Consider the following 12,420-nt stretch of genomic DNA (forward strand, 5'->3'; position numbering starts at 1 on the left):
TTTAAGGTACTTAAATAAATGCCATTTTCACTGCAATACTCATCTTATCTCAGGAGCTTAGGAAAAGGAAACAAGCTGCAAGCTGGCATTTAAAATACTTGACTTTTGTGTCCTTAACTATAATTTGGTATATAATATAAATATAAGTTGGTAATTGGGTCTCTTTAACTTTAAAGTTTGGCATGTGCACTCATTTGTCACATGTCATTCATTAGTGTCCATGCACAGTCTTGTACAATTCTTCTATGTCAACCACTGGCCTTGCATTTTGTTTTCCTTGTTGCTGTATTTGATAGATGATGACAGATCATGGGTAGAAACAAAGTTAGAGGGCTGCAGAAAGATATAGTCCATGGAAAGAAAAGTCATGCAGAGGACAGAAATGAGTTCATGTTTTAAATTCTTGATCAATTAAATGAAAATATTTGCTATTCAGAAAAAAACAGTTTATGCCGGAACCCAGATAAACCGATTGACTGCTGGTATTATTCTACTCAGTGTATGCTATTACAACAAACTGTATTCAGCTGGTTGGAACCCCTTCCATAGCTACAACAAATGGTGTTGTGATATCTGTATAGATAAACAAATAAATATATTTAATTTCTGAAACAGCAACGAGGGTAATCATGCAGCATATCAAGCGTAGTAAATAATCACATCGCCTCCCTTGGACTCTTTATACTTGACAAATATGATTCTATGATTTCATTTTCAATTCTCTGCTAACATTAACTTCCTGCAGAGAATGCTGCTGTTTAGCTTACTTCAACATAAGACAATATTCCCGATTTTTTCCTGTATGGGATGAGTTGCTTCCTCTTGCGGAACATTGCTCCCCCACTGCCAGCGCTGTGCTGGGTTTACAGCAAAGTTCACGTGAATGCTTTTAGTATATAGGATGCTGCTTTTGATCTTCCAGTCTTAATGAGAAGCCAATTTAAAGATGAGTTCCAGCTTACAAGACTCTTACTCTGATTTTTCTGAATTTTCTGGGCTTCTCGCAATGAGCCTGATTTATGAAAGCTCTCCAAGACTAAGGAAGATATACTCAGAGGGGAAACTGGGTGATCCAGCAAATCTTCAATGTCTTTGGTCAAGGATTGAGAACATTTATTAAATAAATAATAGGGAATGATTTTATTAAATCAAATTCAGGTTTGCTTGATCACCCATGATGGTCTATGTTCGCTAGTCTTGGGAAGCGTTAATAAATCTTCACCATTAGCATTAGCAACTGCAGGAAGTCAGATGGAGCCAATCTTATTTCCTGGCTGAAGGACATCCAGCATCACCTAGCCTTTTCCTGCTCACCCTCTCTGTCCCTGGTCCACCTCTTCCATTCATTGAATTTGGGTTCTTTCAATTATGGAAGTTTGGAGTCACACGTAAAGGCAAAAGATTAGCAGATTAAATTTCAGATTTAACTTAAAAAAAGCTCTTTGCACAAGTAGAATGATTTAAGTGGAGGTATTTGAATTTTTGGGTTATTTTTGAATTATTAATATTCTGTGGTTTCATGTTGGACTTCAGTCTGTTTTATTCATATTGTTTCTTTGGTATCCCGTGTTCAAGAGTCTGATATTGCTGATGTGTGATATGTACAGATGGCCCAGAAGACTCTTTTGTGACCTAAAAGTCCCCCAACCTGCTGCTAACCAAATGCTACATTTTTTGGAACTTATGTGCAAAGAGATGTGTATAGGGACTATCATCAGCTGGTATCAAAGGGAAACTTGAACTACGGAGAAATCCAACTGAAAAGCTCTGATTTTTTTTCTATAACATGTTAACATTTTTGCTTACTTCTTGCTGTGAGACAGAAGCTGATGTGCAATCCTAAAAAAAAACTTTATGTCCCTGTCAACCCCTCAAATTTAAAATGGTGACTAGAAATAAAGCATACTCAAATAAAAGACTAGACAGCAATCTAAAGGTTTTTTTATCTTTATTTTTGCTTTAAAGCAAAAATCTAGTATCATATTTTTATAATGAACCTGAAAAATTGCTGTGTCTTTCATTTTTACTTTTTATAACCTTTTTGGGCATTAGGCTGTTTGTAAGCTGGAACTAATTAATAATTTTATTTAATAAATTGTATAGAACTGGTATACAATCAGTTTGTAATTTAATGCTATTTAACTGTTTAATTAGCATTTAGTCATAATTTTCGAAAATTGCAGTACATTCTAATTTCTCTCAATCATGGCAGCAGTAAAGTGGAGTACTACTGGATGTTTCAGTTTCCTGCCCATGTTATTAAGTTTACTACTTTTGCCAGAAGTTTACAAAATGAAAGGAAAGTTTTACCCTTTTTATTGTTTCTGCATGAAAAAGGGTCGGGCTGCAACATTTCTTATTACAACACTGAAGGAGATCATGTTTGATTGTAGTGAGGACAAACCTTTAGGCTTGGCACATACTAACTAATTTGATTACTTGGTTGGATAAAAATGTTGACCGTAGTTCGAAAAAAAAAACAACTGTACTACAACAAAACTTGACAAATGTCGCATAATCAACTGCCTTGAATTGTTTTTTTAACATCCAATCAAAATAACAATCGATCACTATCCACTTGGTCTCAATAAAGAATAAATGTGTCCATGCTCCAAAATTCAACTGAACAGAATTTAGTCAAGAGTCTTAAAAACCTAATAAATACTTGTTCAGTTGACTGAAAATTTCCAACTGGACTAATCAAATTTTTTTCAGTCTTACAATTGATTTTAAATGCCTTTGGTCAATTAAAGCAATTTTTGGCCAATTAAATAAATTGATGAACTTGGTTGATTGTTTAAATGGGAGAATCAATCTGTGTATGGGCAGTTTTGGAGTTGGGGTTCAGGTAACACCTAGCAGCCACAAGTAGATGGATGAGCCTTCAACAGAAAAGATGGAAACAGAATAAGTTACATTAAGTTTCTGCAATAAAGTTTACTAAAAATTCTTTCAATGTATAGGTGACTTGAAAGAGAATTTTTCTTTCTAAACAATCTAAGTTTTACAGGCACATTCACCCAAATGACTAGAGCACAATCCACTCTTGCCCTGATCAACACTACTATTTGATAAAGATTATCTACTGTCATATTGTCTAGGTCACAGGCACATTTCTCTAAACTATTTTTTATACACCACCACAATCCCTTTCTGATTCTAAAAAAATGTTTGTTTTTAGACAATGGGGAAAACAGATAAATTCCTCTTTAACGAAACACTTCACAAGGTAAGTATGATAACTTTTTTTAATATTCTCTTTTGCATTGTTTATAACTGGCAGCCCAGGAACACCCACTTTTCTAAAAATTATCACTTCTGAAAATGAAGCAGAGTAAGAACATTAATAATCATATCTCTAAGCACATACGGAGAGAGGGCTCTTCTACTGGGAAATCACATAACTAACAGATAAATGGTGGAGTGCCAAAAATTACATCTGATAACAAGGATAGCAATGAATCAGGACTCTTCAGACATAATTTGAACAGATTACCAATTAAGCCTGGAAAGCTTTTCAATACCAGAAGCGGCATAGCATCCAGAAACTCCTTTATTTTATACATGAATCACATGGCACATTTGCCAACATTCTTAGGTAATTCAAGATAATATTCTTCCTGTCTAGTCTGAAATATAACTACTCCTGATTAGTCTTGAAGCTTTTCTGCCCCTTCTCGCATGAAGCTCCATCAAGTCTTTTGGTGGCAACTACCTTAGTCACCGTCTCTTGACACCTGACACTGAATAATTAGAATACTGATAAATGAAGGGTGATGAAATCAAGAGAAGCTGCTTCAAGGACCATAAGGCTTAATGATACTCTACCTGATATTCTCATTATACAGTGCATACTAACAACATTGACTGAAGTCTCCAGATTGTTAACGTGATGTCAAGGTTGCCAACTCACAATAGAAAAAACATTAAGGAAGGTCCCAACAACAGAAGAGTATTAAAACTGCATGGTGGCTCATACCTTTTACCTTTTACCTTCTACACTCTTCAGAATTCAACAATTTCAGGAGTTTTGGATGCCTGCAACCCCACCCTGTGATCTTCAGCCCCTATGAGTACAGGAAACATGCATGGATGGGAAGATATAGGTTTGGTGTTCAGTATCTGACAGTTCTAGAAGTGTTGAAGGTTGAAGAATCTAAAGGAGGCTGTAGCATTGAATTGGAGGTAAAGTAGGAGATATGGGCCAATGCAGAGATGAGTATAGAAGGCCTTTTAGTAAACAGACACATTTGTTTTTTTTTTGGAGGGAGGGGGCATACCAGGGTCATTTTATTAACTTTCTGTGGCTAGCTGGCTTAATTTAGGGCATCACCTTAATTTATCATGGCACAAATTGTGTGTTTGTATCACTAGTAAATGAAATGGGTTGGAACACTTAGTTGGGCTTAATGCATACACTGGTTAGAACAGTGCTGTCTTTATGTTGCCTAAATAGGTGTAGATAGCAGAAGGATGAACTAAACAGTCTGTTGCTGCTCATTCACTGTCCAGCTGATGATTAATAATGGGGTGGGTGACCTGGCTGTACTGCTTAGCTGAAGCAGAGAAAAGATAGGTCACGTTTGTCTAGGTTGGATGTACAATCTAGCAATGCTTATCTGAACACTGGGTGGACAGGAAAGGGAAAAAAAAATTAAGTAAGGTAAGGCAGCTGGTTAGCATGGAATACAACTTTAAAACGATTATTTCTATCTACAATAAAAGCCCCTAAAGTCCTAAAAAAATCTAAACCAGCAATGTGGGTGGGCTTAGCCTTTAAATATTTCCAGTTTTATAATATTGAGAGATATGTAAGTTCTTGGCCCCTTGAAATCATGCTTCATAGTGACACAGTGAAGCTGAACAACATTTCATGGTACAGAAGTTGTTATGTTGGCCACAGCACAGAGAAATGCAGCTCCTGGGCTCCTAATCTGGAAATAAAATACTTCTGTCCGCCAAAACTCAGCAGCCAAATCTTTGAAGCAAGAATTGTTTTTTAGGCATCGTGCCCTATAAATAGCAATTCCCTTTTTTAAATCTCTAATTACATTTCCACCAACTCAAGTTTTTCTCAAAATAGCCTACAAGAAAGCTGTCCCCTAATGCAGAATTTGTTACTCTTACAGGAAACTATGCCTAGTACATCAATAGTCTTTATGGCTCTTGGAATGGTAATAATGGATGTATTTTATTGTGCACTGAAGCTTGATATCGATATAAGTCCTTAAACAGATTGTAAAACTCTGTTAGGACATTAATATATATAAGGCCGTTTTGTTAAATGTATCTAAAAGCATCAGACATTTATCGTTTTCTAGAACAGCAAGATATTTCCTAGGAAGGTGGAATGTTTCTGCTTTGCATCAACAATTCTCAAGCTACTTTTGCGCTGTCATAATGTGTTGCAGCCTGCTAGGTGACCAGGTATGTAACTGTAACTTTACAGTAAATCTTTCATTTCCAGCCTAAACTTCTTCATTTTGTTTTTAAATAGAACAGAAAAGGATTAACACCAACACTGATCCTTAATTGCTGTCTATGTCCCTACTGGGATACTTTTCCTTCACTTGCAACGACAGGAGATTATTGGAATCCCTTCAAATGGGGACAAAGACGAAACAAGTTTAAGTAGAAAGTCATTTTGTTTACTTCTTTCTTGTCCCAGTAATAAACAAACCCCTATTTATTGTACAGGTGTCAGAGTGATAGAAATTGAGTTTCCTAAATTGGAACACAGACAAACCTGACAGAAATTGAAATATAAGAAAACCATTGACCAATTGAGACGATCAACTGATCACAAGGACAGTTGTGCAGTTCATTCCACAATGCAATCACAATCACAAAGAAAGATTTCTGATATAAGAGTATACCTACAGTTACTAAAATTCTACCTTTGATCTAAAATATTTCCACTTTCCTTTTTGAATAGCTGAAATCAGTTATTTATACCCATAATTACATGTGTGAAGTGAGAATTTTATAGTGTGAAGCCTCATACTAGCAAAATGGTGTGCATGCTCAGGCTGGTGTAGGATCTTTCGTCAAGGGGAACTGTGTGCGCAGAATTATTGCTGATTGAGAATATTCCCCATTGATGTTATGGAGATGAAAAAGAGGAAGAGGGGTACTCTTCACGAGGAATGAGAAGCCAATGATGAGAATGCTGTTCCTCCAAAGACACGGAGACATATATATAGTCACCCTAGGATAGGAAGTAGATTGATGACAGTATCATCATATGAAAACAAAGGGAACAAAAGTAATAAAAAAGTAAAGTGAATGCAGCCACAGCATCTAATGACTTGTAAGACTCAATATATTAGAATTTTGCTCATTGGTTGGATACACTTTAGAGACAGGCAGTTAAATATAACTGAAATAAACATAAAGCAAATGTTAAAAATTGGAAGACTTAAAAGGTGAGCTTGCACTTTATGTTAATAGTAGACTCAACTCATTTAGAAAGTATAAAGATGAAAATGTTTGTAACTGGTAAGTAGAGTTTTGAGTCAAGTTCTGTTCTTCGTAAAGTTCTTTACAAATGGCTTTTTTAAATGGAATAGATTGAGGTATGTAGTTAAACAAGCGAGCAGTGTTAGTAGTGCATGCAGTAAAGGCCAATTTGCAGGCTAAGGAATTCACTTCTCATTCTCTTTCAGATTTTATTTTCACATTAGAAGCACTCAGTCTTCCATTAGAGCCTCGAGAAAATGCACAGTGGCAACAGCAGATTCAGCGTCTTTCATAGTTGAGTGAAGGGAGATATTGGCAGGGCAAGAAGGCTTCTCTATAGGCTGCATTGAAAAAAAGTATCTTACTCAGTTCATTTTAATATTGTCTGTTTAGCCTCAATGCACTGATGACTTAAACTGAGCTCGACAGGCGAAACGTATTAGATTAGAATCAAGCTTTTACAGATAAGGAGCAATGTGATGGAAAGAACTCTCTGCCGTGTCTATCAGCACTATACCAAATTACAAAAACTAGAGACATTTACTTAAAGCTATTCCACCTACATTTATCACCTTCTTGGTCCTCTAATGTTATTAAAACTTTTATACTGTATAATTTATCTTTGTACATGTATAGGTCAAGTCTCTCTACATTCTTCTCTCAGATGCAAGTTTCAAATAAAACTGTTTCTTGCGACAGCTGCAAGTTATCTGTTATATCTAAATTAATTTTTGATAGTCAGTATCAATTCAGGTGATCAAAAGGCAAGTGTGTGCTAAGCCAAACTTGAGAAAAGAAGAAAAGAGATAGAATAAGAAAAGATATTACATTTTTCCTCCCTTTCTGTCCCACCAACGAGAGTTCTTTGAGACAGGAAATGGGAGAAATCATCAAAAGAAATTCAGACATTGAAAATTAATATTTGTTTTTATAGTCCACCCCACACCAATATCTTAATGTCTTTTCTAGAGGAGAGCATGACCAATAGTCATACCACTGGAGATGAAAACAAACGTAGTCACCTCATCGAAAGATGGTAATGTACATGATATGCTATTTTTTGTGTTTAGATATACTAGAAAAGAGAAATAAAGACATCTGAAATATGCCGGAGAAGAATTCCTTAAGAATCTAAAGCATTTCACAATATAGAAATAGATAAACCACTCCAATATGGTGGATAAAGCCAACAACATTAAAAAGACTACACCCTACAAAAATCTAAAGCTAACATTCAAAATGGTCAACCACCAGGATGTTTTAGCATAGTGGCTGCAATAAAACCAGGAAAGGCAGATCTATTTAGGCTTAGGACCTTCTCCGTGTTTTTTTACAAAGCACTACTTCAGTGCATGGTATTGTACAGAGCTGGCCATTAATTCTAAATTCAATGTATTGATACGGTAGCAGACGGTGCACCAGTAATTCAGATCACTACAATGCACTTACTTTGTGTTGTGCTGTAATAAAAAAAGGAAATTGTGCAAATTTTATTGTGTTGAGGCGTGCTTTAAGTCCTTTCAATATGAATGCATGTATAGCATGAATCAGATTATCACACCATTCTCAAAATATCATTTTGTATCTGGATTTGTAACTTTGTACATAGACAATTGGATTTACAATGGGAATTATTATAATTTGTAAATACTGATGAAAAATGTATGCTATTCAATACTGCTTCTCACACTACAGTGAACCATAGAAGAAGGGTCACTGTCATGAAGTTTCATACCTCTTTGTTGTAAAGGTGCCCATTACTTTAGTACAGCTGGAATTGTCTCCTCCACATACTCCGCATTTATCAAACAGCAGCTTGGACCCAATAATGCCATCACATCCCGTGCGCACACATTTCCCTTTAACGCAGACAGAATGACTATAGGGCCTACATTCAGTGCCATCGGTTACCTGCGAAAAAAAACTCAGTGTTATTATGTAAAATAATTGAGGCATGTGCACTACTGACAACATTCACCGGAGTGGTAAACCGAACATTGTGAATGAGAAGGGTCAAAGAGCGAGACCTTGTATTTGGTTTCAGTTAAAAGCATACATGAAGGATTTATAGATATGTTGGCTAGTAGTAGAGAACACATCTATCCAGTTCTTAAACTATTTAAGCTGAACATTTGAAAGAGAATACCTAAAGGTATAACCATTGGGAATACCTCTGTTTATGTTTGTGATTGCTATAAGAGCTCCAGAGCTTGGTGTACTGTAATTGCAAATCAGCTATGAAGCCAGAATCCTGCAACCCCCTCCACCCTGAATTAATCATTGCAATGTGCCATGTCTCTGTGACCTAAAGAGAGATGCACATTATGGGAAGATAAGCCAGAGGTTTAAGTTTGGAACATGATGTCACTTTTTGAATATTGAATTGTATATTGAGACATGATGGAGAATGATGGCAGACAAAGTGGTCCATTGAGGCTGCCCCCTTTTTTTAACTTCTTTGAGTAACGATCTGTGTTGCCCTAAGCTTGTTTATAAATTCACTTACTTTTCATTGACTTAGTAGCTCTGCTAGACATCTGGTCTTGATGTTAGCTTCATATCAAAAATACTGCCCACCTGAAAAGTATTCATGCCCTCATTGAATTTTAATGTTTCAGCCATTTCCCTCTTCTTATTCTTTCCTCATGACCATACATTAAGTTCCTGCAGTATTTCCTGATATGTTTTATTACTTCTTCTGTTGCCAATTTCTGAACTTGGTCTATCAATTTCAGTTTGATGGCTCACAAAGGGGAACAAAGGTATTTTTAAAAAAACTGTAGATTTGTTTTGGTTGTTTTGGCCAAATCATTTTTATTTGTTTTGGAAGGTATCAAAAAATACTTACCTGTGCCTTCTGTAATATTTCTTTGTGTAACCCAACAAAGCTCAAATCCAGTAGCAGGCCTAAGTTTTGCTCCCACTGAAACATTGGCACAAGGCCCCCATCGCTGATATGATGCAGTTGGCTATTACATATCAGTATGGTGGTCAGAGATTTATCTTACTGTGATTTCAGTCTCAGAATTTTATTTCCTGACTTTTAGCATTGACTAAATTTGTTTTCTTGGATTTCTCTTGGATAGCTAAGATGCCAGCTATAAGCCTATTTGAAAGATGTAAAAAAGCAATGTGTAAATTACAGCAGCTGGCATCTATTCAGAATTAACCGCAAGAAGTTGAAATTTAGATGCCAGGGTTTACTGAGTTTATTGCACATTGCACCATTATCCCTGCTTCCTTGATAAACCTGGCAGCTTTGACAGAATTGCTAAAAATTAAGATAGATGCCATTTTGCTGTACTTAGCAGCATATTAACATTTTATGATCAACTTTTTTTTTTTTTAGAATTTTCTGATCATTAAAAATAATATGAATAATAATTAAATCCTTACCTTTTGGGAAAAGACAACATAATATCCAGTTCCTTTGGCTTGACATATGAGCTTGCAAACATCTCCTGGCTGTATTCCTGCGTACTTGGGAACCCACTCAACATATGTTTTCACACCTTTCGCATCAGTCTGATAACCGTTCCTGGCTTCACACTGCTGCTGCCGAAATGACTTAGCTTTACAAGGAAAAAAAGCGAAAATGTGAAGTTTCACAGGATTTTCACTCTGTTTTATGTCAATCTAACAAAATAACAAGGGGTTTTCATAAAGATTTTCAGATTGAATTTTCTATTTTATGCACACTTAAAGAACTTATTTATATTTACTTAAAGGTAATGTATAACCAAAACATTTTTTTCACTTTTGGAGGCAGTAGATAGGGATTACAACTTTTTATTTTGTGCTCACACAATTTTTGTTCACTTCTGGTACTGGATAGGCATATAAGTGAAAATAAATTCCTCTCTTGTCACAGGTGTTTTCATTGAAAGATTTATCACCTTTTGTTCTGGCCACAACCCTAAAGGTAACTTCTGGCCTCAGTTAGGTGGCTAGGTCTGCTTAGTAGAAACACAAGGAGAAATTAGGGATTTTAACTCTTCCACGTGTATTTAAAAATTAAAAAGTGCAATTTCAAATATAAATCGTAATGGGATCAAAATGATCTCACAGAATTCCTAATCCCCTATTGAACCTGTGCTTTTCGTATGCAAGACATTGTTCTTGCAATAGAAGACTGAATACCTACCTCTCCGGGGGCTGGAGAGTACTAAAGCAGGTAGGTGTGTCTTGCTCCAGATTTCCCACCACACTCGGTGGTTCCTCTCATAACATTTTCATTACTACCTTTTTCTGTAGTGAAATGGGGGGTTGAGGAGGCGGAAGGAACCAGAGTGTGCATTGGTGGATGTGGGCATTGGAGAAGTGTTGCATGCCGAAGTCTACTTTGCCAGAAGCATTACAGCTAGAGGGGAATGGTAGAAGTACTTGGTGTCTCTAATTGCAAATACACTGATTCAGATCACTTTTATTGGGAGTCCTCTTGAAGGCTCTTAATTTGCTTCTTTGATGAAGCCAGATGTTAACTGCTGTATGATCTCTTTTACTTAGATAAATTGTGCCTTGAAGCTATGCTGCAAATAAAGTAACACTGACCCAAATATATTACAGTTTCTCTTTTAGTTTGAATTTGCACTTAGGAATTAAAGGCCCTTTATTGAAAAAGGCTGACAATGAATAATGTAATTAAGCTGTGGTTGGTTAAAAAGCTGCTAAATTGCACAGAAGTCACACTGCATGATTGTAAATTTCCCCAGAGTTCCATAAGATAATTTAAAACTTTAAATGAAATGTCATGTGGACATTGTAAACAAGTTGCTTTACTTTTCTTGCTTCATGCTGACTGTCTTGGCTGGAAACCTATTAATTTGAGCTAATTATACTACAGCAAGTCGGCACATACCTTCATTTAGCATACCAGCACTTAATCTCACTAGATGGGCGCCTGGTGCCCTTGCTGAAGTGCGTGCACTCTGTCACCTATTCTCTGCGCCTATCTCTATGCCAAATCTAACCCCTGTTGGCCATTTTTGCACCTCCAGTGAACCTCCCACCATCAATTACTGCTCAGAACAGGCTGATATAGAGGAGTTCCTATTAGGCATTCTCCTGAATTAGTTCATTGAGGAAAGACCCAATACAGGGTGTGGAAAGTCCTAATTAAATTTTATTCAGAAGACATATACAGTGCTAGAAAGATATTACACTAGACCTTGATGAATGGGTCTTTTTTAACCCCCCTGAAAAGCATAGGTTGTTTAAATTATATAGTTTTTTTACACCTCATTTGAACACCTTCCTCCATGAAATGTTAGGGTGTCTCAGGGTGTACAGAAGCCCTCTAAGGCTAATTGTTTAGTGTGAAAAGTAGGAGAGCTTTCCCCCCTTTTTTTTAGTAAGAGTCACTGTATTTGCTATGTATTATATATATTGTATATGCCAACCCTAGGACTATGATAACAATAGAAATTCAGAGACAAAGAAGGGCTTTGTGGCAAACAATTTTGTGTATTCAAATATTTTGCAGCTAGTTCAAAGTGACAGTAAATATAAATAAATACCAAGTTAGATAAGGTATATTAAGAGTGTATTTTTCAGCCATGTAGGGCACTTTACGAATACCATTAAAGCATTATGATATTCACAATGTTATCTCATATAGCAAAAATGTGTTCAGTATATGATAAGTAATCACAGTCATTTTAAACTTCCTGAAGAGTTCCGCCATATTTGGCTTCTTCAGGGGTACAATGGCATATGATATAAGGAATATCTGGACAAGGTGACATGGTATTATGAAATGGTACTTCTGTGGTCCCTTAAAAGATCCAGGGGTCCCAAGAATGAAGCAAAGGGTATAAAGAAATGATCATGAAGTTCTGATATTTCCTAGCAAGAAGAATAGCTTTTACAGGTAGTCCCCGAGTTAAGGACATCCGACATACGGACGACTCTTAGATACGAACATGGCTTCCCTGCTCTTTCGTGTGCAGGACAGAGGCTTGA

General features: G+C 36.3%; 1 protein-coding gene across 1 annotated transcript in view; it reads right to left on the minus strand.

Moving 5' to 3' along the window:
- The window catches only part of ADAMTS5 (ADAM metallopeptidase with thrombospondin type 1 motif 5), an 80,765-nt gene that overhangs the window by 13,504 nt on the left and 54,841 nt on the right, over window positions 1–12,420 (minus strand). The window contains exons 6-7 of the mRNA XM_072398016.1: window positions 9,856–10,031; window positions 8,195–8,370 (exon numbers count right to left, since the gene is read on the minus strand). Of these exons, the coding sequence (XP_072254117.1) occupies window positions 8,195–8,370; window positions 9,856–10,031 (352 nt within the window). The remainder of the gene's footprint in view (window positions 1–8,194; window positions 8,371–9,855; window positions 10,032–12,420) is intronic.

Source organism: Pyxicephalus adspersus, chromosome 1 (assembly GCF_032062135.1).
Source record: "Pyxicephalus adspersus chromosome 1, UCB_Pads_2.0, whole genome shotgun sequence".
In the NCBI taxonomy this organism is placed as follows: Eukaryota; Metazoa; Chordata; class Amphibia; order Anura; family Pyxicephalidae; genus Pyxicephalus; species Pyxicephalus adspersus.